Source organism: Ranitomeya variabilis, chromosome 4 (genome assembly GCF_051348905.1).
Source record: "Ranitomeya variabilis isolate aRanVar5 chromosome 4, aRanVar5.hap1, whole genome shotgun sequence".
NCBI lineage: Eukaryota > Metazoa > Chordata > Amphibia > Anura > Dendrobatidae > Ranitomeya > Ranitomeya variabilis.
Genome location: NC_135235.1, coordinates 232419865 through 232443323, shown reverse-complemented (window position 1 = coordinate 232443323; position 23459 = coordinate 232419865). Strand labels below are relative to the sequence as shown.

At 47.8% G+C, this 23459-nt stretch overlaps 1 protein-coding gene across 2 annotated transcripts in view; it reads left to right on the top strand.

Moving 5' to 3' along the window:
- The first annotated feature begins 256 nt into the window (after window positions 1-256).
- LOC143768745 (IgGFc-binding protein-like) overlaps window positions 257-23459 on the top strand; it is a 184696-nt gene continuing 161493 nt past the window's right edge. For both annotated transcript variants that reach the window (XM_077257394.1, XM_077257395.1), the window contains exons 1-2: window positions 257-842; window positions 935-1007. In XM_077257394.1, the coding sequence (XP_077113509.1) occupies window positions 744-842; window positions 935-1007 (172 nt within the window). In that variant the 5' untranslated portion in view covers window positions 257-743. The remainder of the gene's footprint in view (window positions 843-934; window positions 1008-23459) is intronic.

Sequence of the window (23459 nt, the reverse complement as noted above, 5' to 3'; positions counted from 1 at the left end):
GGATCCATGGGCTGAAATATAAGTTAAAACATATATACAGTATATATATATATATATATATATATATATATATATATATATATATGTCAGTGAGACACATATATAAATATTTATATATTCTGTATTTATAGTTAATTCAGCGCGAGATATGTGAAAAGCCGGTAATTCAATTGACGGCTTTTCCTCTCTCCTTCCAAACCCGACAGGATATTAGACATGGTAAACATACAGTTACATACAGTTGGGGGTTTGTTATTCAGATACGCTGGGGGTTTGTTATTCAGATACGCTGGTTTGATCGCCTGTAATTGCATAATTGCATTTTATAGCAATGTAATAGTGAAAGAAAACTAAAATTGGCGATTGGATGTTTTTTTCTGTTACAGAGTTTGCTGATCACATTAATTTATTTTATATTTTGATAGATCGTGCATTTCTGAACTCTGCAATCCAAAATATGTGTATTATTATATTTTCATACTTGTATTTTCATTAGGGCTAAAGGGGGTGCTATAATTTTTTTTCCATATTTAATTTTTTTTTTTTACAATTTTCTTTATTTAACTTGGCCCCTTATGGCGCCTCAACACTGCAGTGTCTGATCACTTCGTCAGCATAGAGAGATGGCTCGGCATCCCTCTATGCTGCAGAAATGATCTTCTCCTCTAAATGCCAGCTTGCCGGACACCCACAGGAAGTGAGTCATAACAGCGACAGGGGTCCTCACCTGTCCCGGTGCTGTCATGGCAACGCATCAGCGACCTATGATTGCGTCACAGGGTTGCAGATGGCAGCGGGGAACTGAGCCGGCGCATCTCAGCTATGTGACAAAATGTCGCAAGGTCAGAAAAAAACATCAAAACTCCCATGACTTGCAGCTTTTTTTAACATGTCCACCAAACTATGCATTACTGTAATTTTTTTTTTTTCTCAGTTTAATTTTTCAGAATTGGAGACAGACGCCTCCTCTAAAAATGAAGAACAAACAAGAAAAAAATTAGATACATGTATGTAGACTTTAATTATGTCTCAGTACTGATGGCTGTGTTGTTTATAAACATTTTCAGATTGCTGCAGCCTACAGATGAGAAAATTAATTTTAAAGGGAACCTGTTACCCCGTTTTTTTTGTATGAGATAAAAATACTGTTAAATAGGGCCTGAGCTGTGCATTACAATAGTGTATTTTGTGGACCCCGATTCCCCACCTATGCTGCCGAAATACGTTACCAAAGTCGCCGTTTTCGCCTGTCAATCAGGCTGGTCTAGTCGCACGCTCCGCTCCTGAGTGCCAGCAGCAGCGCCGGGGATTAACATGCGAGACTCATCCCAGTTTATCGCAAGTGAGTATGAGCCCTTAAGGAGAGCCACTATCCTGAGTGCAGCCTCTGATGTTATGGGACACACAAGACAGCGAATTCCGGGTGACACAAGGACACTCTTAATGATTTTGAATATAGGTTTAGGAGGATTGAATTAGTTAATAGAAAGTCAGTTTGAGAATTAGTAACAGTATAACGTGAGTTAGTGTATTGTGTGTCTGTTCCCAAAAAATAAGTATCCTCTTACACAGTTGCAGGTTCATTGCAATCAATCACTTTGAAAGTTACATTCACTTTCAATAGTCATGACTAGGCTTAGGCTACTTTCACACTTCCGTCGGTACGGGGCCGTCGCAATGCGTTGGTCCGACGTACCGACGCATGTGAAATTACTGCAAGACAAGGGGAAGCTGATGAAGTTTGTCAATGCATCAGCTGCCCATTCTGCAGTCCGGGGAGGAGGGGGCGGAGTTTCAGCCGCACATGCGCGATCAAAAAAGGCGGACACGTCGCACCAAAAAAAGTTACATTGAACGTTTTTTGGTGCGTCACGTCCGCCAAAACACGACGGATCCGTCGCACGACGGATGCGACGTGTGCCCATCCGTCACGATCCGTCGCTAATACAAGTGTATGAACAAAAAACACATCCTGCGAGCACATTTGCAGGATCCGTTTTTTGCCCATAACGACGGATTGTGACGGAGGACAAAAGATGGAAGTGTGAAAGTAGCCTTAGACATAGGAGTTCGTTCTCTCACTTACGGCAGGACCGCTGTGTGATAATGTTATCACGCAGCTGTGCTGCAAGTAACAGCACGAACTCCGTTGACCTCGGACGACGTCGCAGTGATACACTGCAGGAGGATACGTCCTGCAATTGTGTCACCGGAGCCGTGTAGAGCAGTCACATCTCCTGATGTCACTGTTGGACACATGAGATCGTCGTGGGACACTCGTTATTTAGGACTGTGGCGGACAGGGAGTATTTGTGTTGGGTTATTATTTTTATTACAGGAGATCAAGGGTGTTGGGGAATTAGATGTTTGGTGAGTATGAATGTGTTTTTTTTTTAAACTTGAACACAGGAGCTGGATGTCATGTCGGACGCTGTTCAGACCAGGTCGTTCGACAGACAGCGGTAATTCCGCTTTTGACCACTATGGGCTCATTGGCGTCGGCTAGATTTTATCTAGCTGGTCCAGGGTTAAATTACCTGGTGCTCGGATTGGAAGCTGGGCCATGCCCACTGCCTTTAAATAGTTCTCCTGAACATTGGGCGTCGCCGATTATAGCTTCTGTCTTGTGCATGTTATCTCGGTCTGGAGTGGTGAACTAGTAGTTGGAGTATCGTTGCTGGTGGTGTATTTCCCTTTGTCTTATTTGCTCCTTCCTATATTTGTATTTATTTTGCCCTTTGCATTTATAGTGTAATCCTGAGTGACTGCGGCGTGGTGCTTATTTTTCCGTTATCCTTGTCTGTGCTAACTGTGGGTATTGGAGTGTGGACTCTTCACTGGATGGTGGGTTGTGGTTTCAGGCTAGGGTTGAAACAGGAGATAGGGCGAGGGTGGAGGCTCAGACATGCACACCATCAGTATAAACTCTGGGAGAGGGTCAGTCAGGGTTTCCCTAGTCTGAGGGAAATCGCAGGGGCCCGGGTTATTAGCTCTTTCCTGCCTAGTTCTCCCGTGACATTATAATCGGCCAACAATATTTTCATGGATCCCATGATTTCCTTAACCCGCCAGTTGGAGGCGCTGTCCCTGCAGGTCACTGAGTTGAGGGGGGCAGTGCAGCAACAGGGACTTGCAGTGTCTAATGTGCAAGCCGGAGTTACAGGTAAAGTTGCTGAGCCTAAGTTTCCTTTGCCTGAAAAATTTGCTGGGGAACGCAGTAAATTTGTTTCTTTTCATGAAGCTTGCAAACTGTATTTCCGTATGCGCCCGATCTCCTCCGGTAATGAGGCTCAGCGTGTGGGCCTGGTGTTGTCATTATTAAGCGGGGATCCCCAAGCATGGCCGTTTTCTTTGCCATCTGATTCTGCTGCATTTGACTCTGTGAAGAGTTTTTTTTCCTCTCTTAGAAACATTTACGATGAGCCTGACAAAATGGCTCTAGCAGAATCTAAGATACGCACTATTCGCCAGGGGCAGCGTGTTGCAGAGGATTACTGTTCTGAATTTCGCCACTGGGCGGTCGACACACAGTGGAATGAGTTTGCGCTGCGCAGTCACTTTATTCATGGTGTTTCTAATAGGGTTAAAAAAGCCCTCCTGATGTACGAGACTCCTGCTTCACTAGATTCCGCTATGAGTCTTGTTGTCCGCATTGATCGCCGTTTGCGTCAGGGGAATCATAAGACGCAGCCTGTGGGTGAAGGTTTAGGTTCACGTGAGGTTGCTGCAGGTGAGCCCACGGAACCTATGCAAATCGCAGGGGTATGACATGTTAAGAATCGAGCCCCTGTACTCAGGAAGCGGGGAGCCTGTTTTTTCTGCGGTAAAACTGGTCATTAATATCTCTCCTCTGCTGTCAAAGAAAGACACAACGGCGGAAAAACTTTTAAGCTCAGAGGGTGTGGAGGAGTCCAATATGAGCTTATGTATATCCTCCATGATGGTTTCTTAATGCATGCTCCCTGCCAAAGTTGTTGTCGCTGGCAGAGAGCTGCCAATCACTGTTTTTGTGGATAGTGGTTCTGCCACAAATCTCATTGATGATGAGTTTGCGCGCACTGCTGGTTTTAGGATCGAAATACTGCCTCATCCTATCCGCGTGGTCACCATCAATTCTGCTCCTCTCCCACAGGGGGAGATTACTGAGTTTGTGGCTGAGGTTAAACTCCACATTGGGGTTCTTCATTTCGAGCAGGTTACATGTAAGGTGCTCAAGAGTCTTCCGGCACAATTGGTTCTGGGTTTCCCATGGTTGTCTACACACAACCCGGTTATTGACTGGAAAACTCAGGACATAATTCAGTGGAGTGATTTCTGTCAGGAGAATTGCTTGGCCACATGTGTTTCTGCTGTGACTCCAAGCGTTCCTGAGTCACTTTTGGATTTTGTGGATGTGTTCTCTGAGAAAGGTTGTTCAGAGTTGCCACCACATCGCTCCTATGACTGTTCTATCAGGTTTAAACCAGGGGCCAAGTTTCGTTATTGTGTACCTAGATGACATCCTTATATATTCCTGCGACCGTGATACTCATTTAGATCATGTCAGGCAGGTGTTACAGCTCCTCAGAGAGAATAAGCTGTATGCAAAATTGGAGAAATGAGTATTTTCGGTACAGGAGTTGCCTTTCTTGGGCTATATTGTGTCTGCTTCTGGTTTTAAAATGGACGCCGCCAAGGTGCAAGCGGTGTTGCATTGGGAACGGCCTGATAACCTGAAAGCACTTCAGCGGTTCCTTGGGTTTTCTAACTACTATAGGAAGTTTATCAAGGATTTTTCTGTCATTGCTAAACCGCTAACTGACATGACTAAAAAGGGTACCAATTTCTCCGTTTGGCCTGAGGCTGCTGTGTGCGCATTTGAATCTCTTAAAAACAGGTTTGTTTCGGCTCCCATTCTGGTGCAACCAGATGTATCGAAACCTTTTGTTGTAGAAGTTGATGTGTAGCGCCCCCACTGCCGCAGGGCCGAGGGGTACCCGGTACCGGGCCTCTGAGTCTCTGCTCTGGGGTTGTCACGGTGGCTAGGCCCGGTCCGTGACCCTACTGAGGGGCGTACAGGAGTAGATATGATGGATGTAGATGGTGGTGTTGCGGTGCAGTGTAGGTCGTAGTAAATAACGAGGACACCAGGTTGCAGTCTCTTTACCTCTTTACTGAAGATCTCTGGGTCCTCAGTCCGGAATCCGGATAACCAGGCTGCGCAAGTCCAGCCGGTCCAATGGCACCTCCAGAGTTCTCTTAACAGGTGGAAATCTGTGCCTTCCTTCTAGCGCTAGGTGTTGCGGTCCTTCCCTGCTGTGCTTACGGAAAGTCCCCACAACTGTTGTGTCTGTTTCTTAAGTTCCCTCACAACTCGATTAGATGATGTTCTGCTAATCCTCCGTCCCTCCCTGATGTTGCGGTTAGGACGGCACCCGTATGACGGGTAGGCTCGGAGCTCTTCCGGGACCCTAGAGTCGCCCCTCTCCACAAGTTGCCCCCCAAGACTGCATAGGTGATTTGGGTGAGACAGCCCGCCTTAGACTGACTGTCCTGCCGTTGGTTTAGAGTATTGCCTGAAGCTGAATTTTGTAATACTCCCTCGGCGTTCCGGCCGCCGGTTGTGCGCCTCAGTAGGATGTTGCCTCGGTCTCACAGCACGACTCCTACTGGTATTCTCCTTCTTGCTTTGATCTCGTTTCTCACTCAGCACAATCTATCTCGCTTCTAATCCTTCCTTGGGCACCGCCGCTATGCTGAGCAGGCACGGTCCCGTTACATTCCTTCTTGTAGCCAAGCCTCTGTCAGGATCCCACCCCTGACAGGGACCCTACCAAATCTTCTCACACAACACCCTCTGCCACAAGGTGTTGCCTGGTTCCAACCCAGTCAGCTTTCTGTCTAACTTCCTGCTTGACCCCCAGTTTACCCACAATGGTGGGGAGTGGCCTAGTGAATAGAACCCTTAGCTCCCCCTGGAGGCCCGGCTGTGAAATGTATTGGTGTCTGTGATACCTGGTCAGATGAACTCCTTCAGTGCCATCAGACGTACCATAGCTCCCCTTAGTGGCGGAGCCACAGTACTGCAACGACCAGGACTCTGGGGCGCTGCACTCCCCCCCGGTTAAATCCAGTACTCCTGGACTGGGAAGAAAACAACAATACAGGTTAGCAAAAAGACATACAATTTTGTGAGTGCAATAACAATAAGCATATTTGAACAGAGCTTCCCTTTATGGGAGGTGAGGACACTTGAACGTTACAAACATGGTTAAATACTTTGAATAACTTAGTATAAATAACTTTTCTCACCCAACCGGGTATTCTACTTAGTGCAAATCTTTGAACAATAATTTAACATTGCCTTTAAGGACGTACACTCTGAATCCACTAAAGACCTTCTTATAACACATTATAAGGCTTAAGCAACTGTGCTACATTCTCCTACTTTATGTCTGCAGGACCGCCTGTCCTAACGGCTCCAGACCTACTGCCTCTCCTTTCTATTACAGGACCGCTCCTTTCAGCCCGAGCCTTCTGTCCTTCCACTACTATACACAGTATAGAACATAACATTTACTTTCAGTTTAGGATCAATGTCATGGTTCCCAATGGCAGGGAAACATCAGAACACAAAAATAACGGACGAGCTCTGGGTGATGGAATCTAGAGCTGACCGTGAGCTAAATCTACCACACAACTAACAGTAGCCAGGGAGCATACCTATGGCTTCCTAGATGCCACGCGCCAGCCGGAGGACTAACTACGCCTGGTAGAGGAAGGAACAGACCTGGCTTACCTCTAGGGAAATACCCCGAAAGATGATAGCAGCCCCCCACATGTAATAACGGTGAGTTAAGAGGAAAAGACATACACAGTATGAAAGTAGATTTAGCAAAGAGAGGTCCACTTACTAGATAGCAGAAAGATACAAAAGAGGACTTCACGGTCAACTGAAAACCCTTTCAAAAACCATCCTGAAATTACTTTAAGACTCCTGTGTCAACTTCAGCCCGCAAGAGCTTCCAGCTACAGAGAATAACAAAAACTGCAAACTGGACAAAAGATACAAAACAAAAGGACAAAGTCCACTTAGCTGATCAGCAGACTAGTAGCAGGAACATGCAACCGAAGGCTCTGGTTACAATGATGACCGGCAAGGAAATGACTGGAGAGCAAGGCTAAATAGGAAACTCCCAAACGCTGATGGAAGCAGGTGAACAGAAGCAGCAAAGTGCAAACAAGTCACCAGTACCACCAGCAACCACCAGGAGAGCCCAAAAAGTGGATACACAACAGTACCCTCCCCTTAAGGAGGGGGCACCGAACCCTCACAAGAACCGCCAGGGCGATCTGGATGAGCCCTATGAAAGGCACGAACCAAATCCGAGGCATGAACATCAGAGGCAGTTACCCAAGAATTATCTTCCTGACCATAGCCCTTCCATTTAACCAGATATTGAAGTCTCCGTCTGGAAATACGGGAGTCCAAGATCTTTTCTACCATGTACTCCAATTCACCCTCCACCAGCACAGGAGCAGGAGGTTCAGTAGAAGGAACCACCGGTACCTCATATCTCCGCAACAACGACCGATGGAACACATTATGGATGGCGAAAGATGCCGGGAGGTCCAAACGAAAGGAAACAGGGTTAAGAATCTCCAAAATCCTATAAGGACCGATGAACCGAGGCTTAAATTTAGGAGAAGAAACGCTCATAGGGACAAAACGGGAAGACAACCACACCAAGTCCCCAACACGAAGGTGGGGGCCAACACGACGACGGCGGTTAGCAAACTGCTGAGTCCTCTCCTGGGACAATTCCAAATTATCCACCACTTGTCCCCAAATCTGATGCAACCGATCCACTACCGCATCCACTCCAGGACAATCCGAAGATTCAACCTGACCAGATGAAAAACGCGGATGAAACCCTGAATTGCAAAAGAAAGGAGAAACCAAAGTGGCAGAACTAGCCCGATTATTAAGAGCAAACTCTGCCAACGGCAGAAAGGCAACCCAATCATCCTGATCCGCAGACACAAAACACCTCAAATAAGTCTCCAAAGTTTGATTAGTTCGTTCCGTCTGGCCATTGGTCTGAGGATGGAATGCAGACGAAAAAGACAAATCAATGCCCAACCTGGCACAGACTGCCCGCCAAAATCTAGACACGAACTGGGTACCCCTGTCAGAAACGATGTTTTCCGGAATACCATGCAAGCGAACCACATTTTGAAAAAACAGAGGGACCAACTCAGATGAGGAAGGCAACTTAGGCAATGGCACCAAATGAACCATTTTAGAAAAACGGTCACACACCAGCCAGATGACAGACATCTTCTGAGAAACAGGGAGGTCCGAGATAAAGTCCATAGAGATGTGCGTCCAAGGCCTCTTCGGAATAGGCAAGGGCAACAACAACCCACTAGCCCTAGAACAACAAGGCTTGGCCCGAGCACACACATCGCAAGACTGCACAAAAACACGCACATCTCGAGACAGGGAAGGCCACCAGAAGGATCTAGCCACCAAATCTCTGGTGCCAAAAATTCCCGGATGACCTGCCAGAGTAGAAGAATGAACTTCCGAGATGACTCTAGTGGTCCACTCGTCAGGAACAAACAGTCTACCAGACGGACAACGATCAGGTCTATCCGCCTGAAATTCTTGCAAAGCACGTCGCAAATCTGGAGAGACAGCAGACAAAACCACTCCATCCTTAAGGACACCAGCAGGTTCAGAATTCCCAGGAGAGTCAGGCTCAAAACTCCTAGAAAGAGCATCTGCTTTCACATTCCTAGAACCCGGTAAGTACGAGACCACAAAATTAAACCGGGAAAAGAACAACGACCAACGTGCCTGTCTAGGATTCAGGCGCCTGGCAGACTCCAAATAAATTAAATTCTTGTGATCAGTCAAAACTACCACCTGATGTCTGGCACCCTCAAGCCAATGACGCCACTCCTCAAATGCCCACTTCATGGCCAAAAGCTCCCGATTACCAACATCATAGTTTCGCTCGGCGGCCGAAAATTTTCGCGAAAAGAACGCACAAGGTCTCATCACTGAGCAGTCGGAACTTTTCTGCGACAAAACCGCCCCCGCTCCGATCTCGGAAGCATCGACCTCAACCTGAAAGGGAAGAGAAACATCAGGCTGGCGCAACACAGGGGCAGACAAAAAGCGGCGCTTAAGCTCCCGAAAGGCCTCCACGGCAGCAGGGGACCAATTGGCAACATCAGCACCCTTTTTAGTCAAATCCGTCAGAGGTTTAGCAATGCCAGAAAAACCAGCTATAAATCGACGATAAAAATTAGCAAAGCCCAAGAATTTCTGGAGACTCTTCAGAGAAGTAGGCTGCGTCCAGTCATAAATAGCCCGAACCTTGACAGGGTCCATCTCAATAGAAGAAGGGGAAAAAATATACCCCAAAAATGAAATTTTTTGAACCCCAAAAACACACTTTGAACCCTTTACACACAAAGAATTCTCTCGCAAAACCTGAAAAACCCTCCTGACCTGCTGAACATGAGACTCCCAGTCATCAGAAAAAATCAAAATATCATCCAAGTACACAATCATAAATTTATCCAAATATTCACGGAAAATATCATGCATTAAGGACTGAAAAGTGCCAATTGAAATGGACTTGTCAACCTTCCTAGTAAGCTTAGAGCATGCCGATATAACATGAGCAGAATCACCACAATAGAAGCATAACCCATTTTTACGCCTATAATTCTGCCGCTCGCTTCTGGACATAACTCTGTCACATTGCATTTTCTCTGGCGTCTCTTCAGAAGATACCGCCAAATGGTGCACGGGTTTGCGCTCCCGCAAACGCCGATCAATCTGAATTGCCATTGTCATGGACTCATTCAGACCTGTAGGCGCAGGGAACCCGACCATAACATCTTTAACGGCATCAGAAAGGCCCTCTCTGAAATTTGCCGCTAAGGCGCACTCATTCCACTGAGTAAGCACAGACCACCTACGAAATTTTTGGCAGTATATCTCCGCTTCATCTTGCCCTTGAGATAGGGCTATCAAAGCTTTTTCAGCTTGAATCTCCAAATTAGGTTCCTCATAAAGCAACCCTAAAGCCAGGAAAAACGCATCCACATTGAGCAACGCAGGATCCCCTGGTGCCAATGAAAATGCCCAATTTTGAGGGTCACCTCGCAGCAAAGAGATTACAATCTTAACCTGCTGGACAGGATCTCCTGAGGAGTGAGGTCTGAGAGAAAGGAATAATTTACAATTATATTTGAAATTCAAAAACCGAGATCTATCTCCGGAAAACACCTCTGGTGTAGGGATTTTAGGTTCAGAAATAGGAGCATGTATAACAAAATCTTGTAAATTTTGAACCTTCGTAGCAAGATTATTTAAACCTGCAGCCAAACTCTGAGGATCCATCTTTAAACAGGTGAGCTCAGAGCCATTCAAGGATTATAAGGAGAGAAAGGCAAAGGCTGTAATTAAAGCTGAAATACAACTGATCCAACTATGGAGCAAGCATAGGGGAAAAAGAAAAAATTTTTTTTACAGACTTCTTTTTTCTCTCCTTTCTTCTGCCAATAAGTTTAACACAGGCCGGTCATACTGTCATGGTTCCCAATGGCAGGGAAACATCAGAACAGAAAAATAACGGACGAGCTCTGGGTGATGGAATCTAGAGCTGACCGTGAGCTAAATCTACCACACAACTAACAGTAGCCAGGGAGCATACCTACGGCTTCCTAAATGCCACGCGCCAGCCGGAGGACTAACTACGCCTGGTAGAGGAAGGAACAGACCTGGCTTACCTCTAGGGAAATACCCCGAAAGATGATAGCAGCCCCCCACATGTAATAACGGTGAGTTAAGAGGAAAAGACATACACAGTATGAAAGTAGATTTAGCAAAGAGAGGTCCACTTACTAGATAGCAGAAAGATACAAAAGAGGACTTCACGGTCAACTGAAAACCCTTTCAAAAACCATCCTGAAATTACTTTAAGACTCCTGTGTCAACTCATGACACAGGAGTGGCAATTTCAGCCCGCAAGAGCTTCCAGCTACAGACAATTACAAAAACTGCAAACTGGACAAAAGGTACAAAACAAAAGGACAAAGTCCACTTAGCTGATCAGCAGACTAGTAGCAGGAACATGCAACCGAAGGCTCTGGTTACAATGATGACCGGCAAGGAAATGACTGGAGAGCAAGGCTAAATAGGAAACTCCCAAACGCTGATGGAAGCAGGTGAACAGAAGCAGCAAAGTGCAAACAAGTCACCAGTACCACCAGGAGAGCCCAAAAAGTGGATACACAACAGATCAACAGGCCATCTCTATATGGCTCCTAGGAGGACTCACCAACTAACCCCATCCGGGTTCACTTTCTGTCCTCATTCTTCCATCAACATTATCAAACACTTTTCACATTTAACTAGTTAGGTACATTTAGTGTGTACATATCAACATTATTACTTTCTCTTTCCAAGACATTATTGCCACCCAACTGTCTTAAGGCAATACGGTTCATCAGCGCAATACGTGAACATCCCCTTTATGAGGGGACCAAGTCTTTATGAGGTAGCACATCTTCTCAAGCTACCAGTCCATACTCAGCAAAAGCTCCAGTGCGGTATCTTAGCAAAGAGTCTCTCTTTAAGTAAAACCAGTAGGGAGCACCTTTAATAAGGTGCGAACTATTTACAAGCAGTTTGTATCATGCACTGTTCATGATTCCAGCAGTTCTTGATATCAAAGAAGAAAATAGAAAATAACCAAAAAGCAGTAGGGATCCCGGGTCAACAAAGGGATCCCTTTAAGAGTTAACCCTGGACGGGTTTAGCAACACAGTGGAACAGTAACTATTTACATTCATTAAAACTTATTCACTACTCGGTTCCTGGCAGCCCCCACCGAGGCTTTACCTGGCAGGTGGCTTTCTGCGGCCCGGATAGGCTGAACTCCAAGTCCACTCCCGCGGCCAGGTGTACCCCGTGGGTTTGGGTCTTCTGCACGATCAGGTCATGCGCTGCAATGAGGGTCTGTGTGGGTCGATGGATGATGCTGGCAGCAGCGGCGGTGGCAGCAGCGGCTTCAGCGGCGAGCTCCTCCCCCTCGGTTCGGGATACTGCCAGAACGGCGGTGCAGCGCTGCATATCCCGGGCCCACCAGCTGCTCCCCTTTAGGTGCCGCCGGTATGTGACCACATCCCCTGGCTTCAGGAAGGACGTGGCGCCGTCTCCGCACAGGCAGGGCTCCACTTCATCCCGGGTGATGCGGACTCTCAGGGCTGTCCCAATCTCCTGCACGAAGCCCTTTCCTGTCTGGGGCAGGTAAACAATCACAACGCCCCACTTTGGCAGGGAGCCCTCCAGCAGCTCACCACGCGCCTCTCGCTCCACTTCCCGCTGGAACTCCGCAATCAGGTGATTCCTGTACTCTCCCCAAGGGAAGGGCCCCATGTCTGGTCCCCCCGGTTCTTTAGGAGCAGGCGGCAGGAATGCTGGAGCGCCAGTGGCCGCAGCGGTGGCCGGATCTGGTGCAGAGGTGAGGCGATCTCCCTGGGGGTCGCGGCACTCAGTACCCCTACCTGGGGTGACTCCTCCAGCGTCACTCCTTTCCCCTGGGGGAGGCACATGGGCCGGGGACTGCGCGGACAAAGGATGCCCCATCGACAGCTCCCACGGATCCAGATCCTCCAGCGGGGGCATATCCGAATAATCCTCCGGTGACGGGTGTCGATGCGGGGCCATCCTTTTCTGCAGGCCTTCTCCAGTCTCCAGTCCCACCTCATCTGAGTTATAGTTTTGTTTCTTCGGTCTCCGCCCGCCATAGAAGATCAAGAGGCGGATCTCCCCTGTTGACGGGCCCGCCCTTAGGATGCAACAATATTTCGACTGGGCGGCCATTGTCCTTCGCGCTCTTCAGCTTGTCTACGCCTATTCCACGCCCCTCTTCTCTCCCTGCGCTCTCCTCAGCGCTGTAATGGCGGCGGATTTTGGCGGCAAATGGCGCAGCACAGTCTTTGCAATAATGTACAGTCCAAGCACAATAAATCACAGTTCCAAGGCACACATGACCTGATTCCTCAGGCTTAAGTAGATCCTGTTCGTGACGCCAAGTTGTAGCACCCCCACTGCCGCAGGGCCGAGGGGTACCCGGTACCGGGCCTCTGAGTCTCTGCTCTGGGGTTGTCACGGTGGCTAGGCCCGGTCTGTGACCCTGCTGAGGGGCGTACAGGAGTAGATATGATGGATGTAGATGGTGGTGTTGCGGTGCAGTGTAGGTCGTAGTAAATAACGAGGACACCAGGTTGCAGTCTCTTTACCTCTTTACTGAAGATCTCTGGGTCCTCAGTCCGGAATCCGGATAACCAGGCTGCGCAAGTCCGGCCGGTCCAATGGCACCTCCAGAGTTCTCTTAACAGGTGGAAATCTGTGCCTTCCTTCTAGCGCTAGGTGTTGCGGTCCTTCCCTGCTGTGCTTACGGAAAGTCCCCACAACTGTTGTGTCTGTTTCTTAAGTTCCCTCACAACTCGATTAGATGATGTTCTGCTAATCCTCCGTCCCTCCCTGATGTTGCGGTTAGGATGGCACCCGTATGACGGGTAGGCTCGGAGCTCTTCCGGGACCCTAGAGTCGCCCCTCTCCACAAGTTGCCCCCCAAGACTGCATAGGTGATTTGGGTGAGACAGCCCGCCTTAGACTTACTGTCCTGCCGTTGGTTTAGAGTATTGCCTGAAGCTGAATTTTGTAATACTCCCTCGGCGTTCCGGCCGCCGGTTGTGCGCCTCAGTAGGATGTTGCCTCGGTCTCACAGCACGACTCCTACTGGTATTCTCCTTCTTGCTTTGATCTCGTTTCTCACTCAGCACAATCTATCTCGCTTCTAATCCTTCCTTGGGCACCGCCGCTATGCTGAGCAGGCACGGACCCATTACATTCCTTCTTGTAGCCAAGCCTCTGTCAGGATCCCACCCCTGACAGGGACCCTACCGAATCTTCTCACACAACACCCTCTGCCACAAGGTGTTGCCTGGTTCCAACCCAGTCAGCTTTCTGTCTAACTTCCTGCCTGAGCCCCAGTTTACCCACAATGGTGGGGAGTGGCCTAGTGAATAGAACCCTTAGCTCCCCCTGGAGGCCCGGCTGTGAAATGTATTGGTGTCTGTGATACCTGGTCAGATGAACTCCTTCAGTGCCATCAGACGTACCATAGCTCCTGTCATGAATCCCCAATGGCTAGGGATAGCACAGGACAAGCAAAGTACAAATAAATAACGGACGAGCTCTAGGGTGATGGAACCTGGGCTGACCGCTGCCCTACGCCTGACAAACGCAACTAGAGATAGCCAGGGAGCGTGCCTACGTTGGTTTTAGACGCCACGCACCAGCCTAAGAGCTAACTAGTACTGCAGAGGAAATAAAGACCTCACTTGCCTCCAGAGGAATGAACCCCAAAAGATATAGTTGCCCCCTCACATGTATTGACGGTGAAATGAGAGGAAGGCACACACATAGAGATGATATATATAGATTTAGCAAATTGAGGCCCGCTGTAAACTAGAAAGCAGAACGATACAAAAGGGGACTGAGCGGTCAGCAAAAAACCCTAATCAAAAAACCATCCTGAGATTACAAGAACCCATGTGCCAACTCATGGCACATGGGGAGAACCTCAGTCCACTAGAGCTACCAGCTAGCATAGAGACATAATAAGCAAGCTGGACAAAAAAACCAAACAACTGAAAATCAGCACTTAGCTTATCCTGAAAGATCTGGGAGCAGGTAGGCAGGAACCAAACAGAGCACATCTGAATACATTGATAGCCGGCAAGGGAATGACAGAAAGGCCAGGTAAAATAGGAAACACCCAGCCTCCGATGGACAGGTGGAAACCAAAGGCCGCAACCCACCAAAGTCACCCAGTACCAGCAGTAACCACCAGAGGGAGCCCACAAACAGAATCCACAACAGTACCCCCCCCTTGAGGAGGGGTCACCGAACCCTCACGAGAACCCCCAGGGCGATCAGGGTGAGCTCTATGGAAGGCGCGGACCAAATCAGTCGCATGAACATCGGAGGCGACCACCCAGGAATTATCCTCCTGACCATAACCCTTCCACTTAACCAAATACTGGAGTTTGCGTCTGGAAACACGAGAATCCAAGATCTTCTCAACAACATACTCCAATTCTCCCTCCACCAGCACCGGAGCAGGAGGCTCAACCGAAGGAACAACGGGCACCTCATACCTCCGCAACAACGACCGATGGAACACATTATGAATAGCAAACGATGCTGGGAGATCCAAACGAAAAGATACAGGGTTAAGAATCTCCGAGATCCTATAAGGACCGATGAACCGAGGCTTGAACTTAGGAGAAGAGACCTTCATAGGGACAAAACGAGAAGACAACCACACCAAATCCCCAACAAGAAGTCGGGGACCCACGCGGCGACGGCGATTAGCAAACTGCTGAGTCTTCTCCTGAGATAACTTCAAATTGTCCACCACCTGATTCCAAATCTGATGTAGCCTGTCCACCACCATGTCCACTCCAGGACAATCCGAAGACTCCACCTGACCAGAGGAAAAACGAGGATGAAACCCCGAATTACAAAAAAAAGGAGAGACCAACGTGGCAGAACTAGCCCGATTATTAAGAGCAAATTCGGCCAGTGGCAAAAAAGCAACCCAGTCATCTTGGTCAGCAGAAACAAAACACCTCAAATAAGTTTCCAAGGTCTGATTAGTTCGCTCCGTCTGGCCATTCGTCTGAGGATGGAATGCAGACGAGAAAGACAAATCAATGCCCATCTTGGCACAAAACGTCCGCCAAAATCTAGACACAAACTGGGATCCCCTGTCAGAAACGATATTCTCCGGAATCCCATGCAAACGAACCACGTTCTGAAAAAATAAAGGGACCAACTCAGAGGAGGAAGGCAACTTAGGCAAGGGCACCAAATGAACCATCTTAGAAAAGCGGTCACACACAACCCAGATAACGGACATTTTCTGTGAAACCGGGAGATCAGAAATAAAATCCATGGAAATGTGCGTCCAAGGCCTCTTCGGGATGGGCAAGGATAACAACAACCCACTGGCCCGAGAACAGCAAGGCTTAGCTCGAGCACACACTTCACAAGACTGCACAAAGGTACGCACATCCCTAGACAAGGAAGGCCACCAAAAAGACCTGGCCACCAAGTCTCTAGTACCAAATATTCCAGGATGACCAGCCAACACAGAAGAATGGACCTCGGAGATGACTCTACTGGTCCAATCATCCGGAACAAACAGTCTTTCTGGTGGACAACGATCCGGTTTATCCACCTGAAACTCCTGCAATGCACGTCGCAAGTCTGGGGATACGGCGGACAATATTACCCCATCCCTAAGGATACCAGTAGGCCCAGAGTCTCCAGGAGAGTCAGGCACAAAACTCCTGGAAAGAGCATCTGCCTTCACATTCTTTGAACCTGGCAGGTATGAAACCACGAAATTGAAACGAGAAAAAAACAACGACCAACGAGCCTGTCTAGGATTCAAACGCCTGGCAGACTCAAGGTAAATGAGATTCTTGTGATCAGTCAAGACCACCACACGATGTTTAGCACCCTCAAGCCAATGACGCCACTCCTCAAATGCCCACTTCATGGCCAAAAGCTCCCGATTACCCACATCATAATTGCGCTCGGCGGGCGAGAATTTTCTAGAGAAGAATGCACATGGCTTCATCACCGAGCCATCAGAACTTCTCTGTGACAAAACCGCCCCCGCTCCAATCTCGGAAGCATCAACCTCAACCTGAAAAGGAAGTGAAACATCTGGTTGACACAACACAGGAGCAGAAGAAAACCGGCGCTTAAGTTCCTGAAAGGCCCCCACAGCCGCAGGAGACCAATTAGCAACATCAGCACCCTTTTTAGTTAAATCAGTCAAAGGTTTAACAATACTGGAAAAATTTGCAATGAACCGACGATAAAAATTAGCAAACCCCAAGAACTTCTGTAGGCTCTTAACAGATGTAGGTTGTGTCCAGTCACAAATTGCCTGAACCTTAACGGGATCCATCTCAATAGTAGAAGGAGAAAAAATGTACCCCAAAAAAGAAATCTTCTGGACTCCGAAGAGACACTTTGAGCCCTTCACAAACAGAGAATTGGCCCGCAGAACCTGAAACACCTTCCTGACCTGTAGAACATGAGACTCCCAGTCATCAGAAAACAACAAAATATCATCCAAATACACAATCATAAACTTATCCAGATATTCACGGAAAATATTGTGCATAAAGGACTGAAAGACTGACGGAGCATTGGAGAGTCCAAAAGGCATTACCAAATACTCAAAATGGCCCTCAGGCGTATTAAATGCGGTTTTCCTCTCATCACCTTGTTTTATCCGCACCAGATTATACGCACCACGAAGATCTATCTTAGTGAACCACCTAGCCCCCTTAATGCGAGCAAACAAGTCAGTCAATAATGGCAATGGATACTGATATTTGACTGTAATCTTATTCAGAAGGTGATAATCTATACAAGGCCTCAGGGAACCATCTTTTTTTGCCACGAAAAAAAAACCTGCTCCCAGAGGGGACGAAGATGGACGAATATGTCCCTTTTCCAAGGACTCCTTAATATAATTCCGCATAGCAGTATGCTCTGGCAGTGACAGATTAAATAAACGACCCTTAGGGAACTTACTGCCAGGAATCAATTCTATAGCACAGTCACAATCTCTATGAGGAGGGAGCGAATTGAGCTTAGGCTCCTCAAAAACATCCCTATAGTCAGACAAAAACTCAGGGATCTCAGAAGGAGTAGATGAAGCGATAGAAATCGGAGGTGCATCATCATGAACCCCCTGACATCCCCAGCTTAACACAGACATTGTTTTCCAGTCCAGGACAGGATTATGAGTTTGTAACCATGGCAGACCCAGCACTAGTACATCATGTAAATTATACAGTACAAGGAAGCGAATCACCTCCTGATGAACGGGAGTCATGCGCATGGTCACTTGTGTCCAATACTGCGGTTTATTCATAGCCAATGGTGTAGAGTCAATTCCCTTCAGAGGAATAGGGACTTCCAGAGGCTCCAGACTAAAACCACAGCGTTTAGCAAATGACCAATCCATAAGACTCAGGGCAGCGCCCGAATCCACATAGGCATCAACGGAAATGGAAGACAGTGAAAAAATCAGAGTCACAGACAAAATGAACTTGGGCTGCAGAGTACCAATGGCAAAAGATTTATCAAGCTCTTTTGTGCGTTTAGAGCATGCTGATATAACATGAGCTGAATCACCACAATAAAAACACAATCCATTTTTCCGCCTATAATTTTGCCGTTCACTTCTGGACTGAATTCTATCACATTGCATAGTCTCAGGTGCCTGTTCAGAAGACACCGCCAACTGGTGCACGGGTTTGCGCTCCCGCAAACGCCGATCAATCTGAATGGCCATAGCCATAGACTCATTCAGACCTGTAGGCGTAGGGAACCCCACCATAATATCCTTAATGGCCTCAGAAAGACCATTTCTGAAGTTTGCAGCCAGGGCGCACTCATTCCACTGAGTAAGCACCGACCATTTCCGAAATTTTTGACAATATATTTCCGCTTCATCATGCCCCTGAGAGAGGGCTAATAAAGCCTTTTCAGCCTGAATCTCCAGGTTGGGTTCCTCATAGAGCAATCCCAATGCCAGAAAAAAACGCATCCACACTGAGCAATGCAGGATCCCCTGGTGCCAATGCAAATGCCCAATTCTGAGGGTCGCCCCGCAGGAAAGATATTACAATCCTGACCTGTTGAGCAGGGTCTCCAGAGGAGCGAGATTTTAAAGAAAGAAACAATTTACAATTGTTCCTGAAATTCAGGAAGGTAGATCTATCTCCAGAGAAGAACTCTGGAATAGGAATTCTAGGTTCAGACATGGGAGTGTGAACAACAAAATCCTGTATGTTTTGAACTTTTGCCGCGAGATTACTCAGGCTGGAAGCCAAACTCTGGACATCCATGTTAAACAGCTAAGATCAGAGCCATTCAAGGGTTAAGAGGAGGTAAGAAGCAGCTAGACAGCAATTAAGGGCTAGGCAGCAAAACTCTGAAGGGAAAAAAAAAAAAAAAAAAATTTCCCTTAAACACTTCTTTTTCTCCTGCTTCAGCCCAAACAATTAACACTTTGTGGTCCGGCTATACTGTCATGAATCCCCAATGGCTAGGGATAGCACAGGACAAGCAAAGTACAAATAAATAACGGACGAGCTCTAGGGTGATGGAACCTGGGCTGACCGCTGCCCTATGCCTGACAAACGCAACTAGAGATAGCCAGGGAGCGTGCCTACGTTGGTTCTAGACGCCACGCACCAGCCTAAGAGCTAACTAGTACTGCAGAGAAAATAAAGACCTCACTTGCCTCCAGAGGAATGAACCCCAAAAGATATAGTTGCCCCCTCACATGTATTGATGGTGAACTGAGAGGAAGGCACACACATAGAGATGATATATATAGATTTAGCAAATTGAGGCCCGCTGTAAACTAGAAAGCAGAACGATACAAAAGGGGACTGAGCGGTCAGCAAAAAACCCTAATCAAAAAACCATCCTGAGATTACAAGAACCCATGTGCCAACTCATGGCACATGGGGAGAACCTCAGTCCACTAGAGCTACCAGCTAGCATAGAGACATAATAAGCAAGCTGGACAAAAAAACCAAACAACTGAAAATCAGCACTTAGCTTATCCTGAAAGATCTGGGAGCAGGTAGGCAGGAACCAAACAGAGCACATCTGAATACATTGATAGCCGGCAAGGGAATGACAGAAAGGCCAGGTAAAATAGGAAACACCCAGCCTCCGATGGACAGGTGGAAACCAAAGGCCGCAACCCACCAAAGTCACCCAGTACCAGCAGTAACCACCAGAGGGAGCCCACAAACAGAATCCACAACAAGCTCCCCTTAGTGGCGGAGCCACAGTACTGCAACGACCAGGACTCTGGGGCGCTGCAGATGCTTCTGAGGTTGGTGTGGGGGTGGTGTTGTCACAAGGCTCCTCCTTGAGCAGTTTGCGTCCGTGCGCCTATTTTTCCAAGAAACTGTCGCCCGCCGAACGTAACTACGATATCGGCAACAGAGAGTTGTTGGCAATCAAATTGGCCTTTGAGGAATGGCGACACTTCTTGGAGGGGTCGGTTCATCAGGTTACTGTTATTACCGACCATAAGAATTTGCTTTATTTGGAGTCTGCCAAGCATCTGTCTCCCAGGCAGGCTCGCTGGGCATTGTTTTTCACGCGGTTCAACTTTGTGGTCACTTACAGACCTGGTTCTAAAAACACTAAAGCGGATGCTTTGTCCAGGTGTTTCCCGGGGGGGAGAGCCTCGGGAAGATCCGGTACCCATCCTCCAAAAGGGTGTTGTGGTTTCGGCTCTCACTACCAAGGTTGAGGCTGAGATTGCCGAGGCCCAGGAGGAGGTACCATCAGAGCTTCCCGTCAACAAAACGTTTGTACCGCTTCATCTCCGCTTAAAGGTTTGGGCGGAGCATCATGATGCTGTCCTGGCTGGCCATCCAGGGGTTAGGGGTACCTTGGAGTTGGTGTCACGTCGGTTTTGGTGGCCCAAGATCTGACAGGACGTGGTCTCATACGTGTCAGCTTGCACCACGTGCGCTAGGACTAAGACGCCCCGCTCCCGTCCTGTTGGCACACTACTTCCTCTCGAGGTACCTAGTAAGCCATGGACGGAAATCTCCATGGATTTTATCACTGACTTGCCCTCCTCAGCTGGGAACACGGTCATCTTGGTGATTGTTGATCGGTTCTCAAAAATGTCGCACTTTGTGTCTTTGCCTTCGTTGCCTAACGCTAAGACTCTGGCTCAGGTATTTGTGCAGGAAGTGGTTCAGACTTCATGGGGTTCCGTCTGACATCATTTCTGATAGGAGGTCTCAGTTTGTGGCAAAATTTTGGAAAGCATTTTGTTCAAGGCTGGAGATCAAGTTGTCTCATTTTTCGGCGTTTCATCCTCAGTCAAATGGTCAGACCGAGCGTATGAATCAAAATTTGGAACAGTACTTATGCTGCTTTGTTTCAGATAACCAGGAGGAGTGGTCGGCGTTCCTTCCTTTGGCTGAGTTTGCCATCAATAATCACCGCCAGGAGTCTTCTGGGGAGTCTCCATTTTGTACTTTGAGTCAGAGGGGCTCTTCCGGCGTTCCGGAGGAAGACCACTTAGGAGCACAATTGTCATCGGTTTGGAGGAGGGTTAAACAGCGCCTGTTGAGTGTGGGTGCTAGGTACAAACGTGTGGCTGACAGTAGGCGTGTGCCAGGTCCGGACCTGAGTGTGGATGACTGGGTGTGGTTATCCACAAAAAACATAAGACTCAAGATACCATCCCTTAAATTGGGTCCACGGTTTATTGGTCCATTTAGGGTCACCGCCGTCATTAACACAGTAGCTTACCGGTTGGAGCTTCCTACGGTGTATAAGATACACGTGTTCCACAGGTCTCTCTTAAAGAAGGTGGTGGGTTCCGTGGACGCGGCGCCTATGCCACCTCCAGTCTTGGTGGATGGTAATTTGGAATTTGAAGTCTCCAAGGTGGTTGACTCTCGTGTAGTGCGCCGCACTTTACAGTACTTGGTACACTGGCGTGGTTATGGGCCTGAGGAGAGGTCCTAGGTACCAGCCTCGGACATTCATGCGGATCGGCTGGTCAGGTTTTTTCACCGCCGCCATCCGGACAAGCCGGGTCCTATAAGCCGTGAGGGCCTTGGGGTCCCTCGTAGAAGGCTGGGTACTGTCATGTCGGACGCTGTTCAGACCAGGTCGTTCGACAGACAGCGGTAATTCCGCTTTTGACCACTATGCGCTCATTGGCGTCAGCTAGATTTTATCTAGCTGGTCCAGGGTTAAATTACCTGGTGCTCGGATTGGAAGCTGGGCCATGCCCATTGCCTTTAAATAGTTCTCCTGATCATTGGGCGTCGCCGATTATAGCTTCTGTCTTGTGCGTTGTTATCTCGGTCTGGAGTGGAGAGCTGGTTGTTGTAGATTCGTTGCTGGTGGTGTATTTTCCTCTGTCTTAGTTACTCCTTCCTATATTTGTATTTATTTTGCCCTTTGCATTTATAGTGTAATCCTGAGTGACTGCGGCGTGGTGCTTATTTTTCCGTTATCCCTGTCTGTGCTAACTGTGGGTATTGGAGTGTGGACTCTTCCCTGGGTCGTGGGTTGTGGTTTCAGCCTAGGGTTGAAACAGGAGATAGGGCGAGGGTGGAGGCTCAGACATGCACACCATCAGTGTAAACTCTGGGAGAGGATCAGTCAGGGTTTCCCTAGTCTGAGGGAAATCGCAGGGGCCCGGGTTATTAGCTCTTTCCTGCCTAGGTCTCCCGTGACACTGGATGATGGAACTACTCTCCCATCATTGGCTCATGTTGTCACTGTTTTATGTGACAACAGACATGGCCGGATGGGAGTAGTAGTCTCATCAGACGATGCCTGCCTACAGACACCCACAGACACACACACACAGACACACACAGACATGCACACAGACCCACGCACATATTCTCCGCACACGCACAGTCTCCGCACACACACATACTCTCAACCCACACACTCTTCCTTCTCCCTATCTGCAGCGTTTTTTGCACGCAACTCTGCAGCTAATCCGCAGAACTTTTTACACCTACAGTTTTGCTGCAGATTTGTCTGACTCAGTGGAAGTCAATGGGTGCAGAAACACTGCACATCCACAAAAATAATTGACATGCTGCAGAAAATAAAACGCTGCAAATCCAAGTATAATTTTAAGCAGCATGTGCACAGCGATTCTGGATTCCCATTGATTAACATTGTTGGGCCAGTACATTTCTGATGTGGCGCAATTCCAAATGGAAAAAAAATGCAAATCGGCAAAAAAAAACGCAACGTGTGCACATACCTTAATTATTATTAGGGGAGCATATAGGGAATGAGAATAGGTTTTCTACTTGGACAACCCATTTAAGCATGGTTATATGAAGTGTCAAAGCCCTACCAAATGATCATTCACTTTATATATTTGGCTTAATGTAGATTCATAGTTCAATAGTGTTTTAAAAAAATGACTGAATGCAGGTTTACTAAATATAATCAATATGTTTTTTATATTATTTCCAAAAAAAGTGTATTATCCACGACTACTGTAGCGCCCCCACTGCTGCAGGGCCGAGGGGTACCCGGTACCGGGCCTCTGAGTCTCTGCTCTGGGGTTGTCACGGTGGCTAGACCCGGTCCGTGACCCTGCTGAGGGGCGTACAATAATAGATGTAGAGGTATGGGATGATAACGTTATGGTGCGGTGTAGTGCCGGTCGCAGTAAATAACGAGGACACCAGGTTGCAGTCTCTTTACTGAAGGCTTCTGGGTCCTCAGTCCGGAATACGGTTAACAGGGCTGCGCAAGTCCG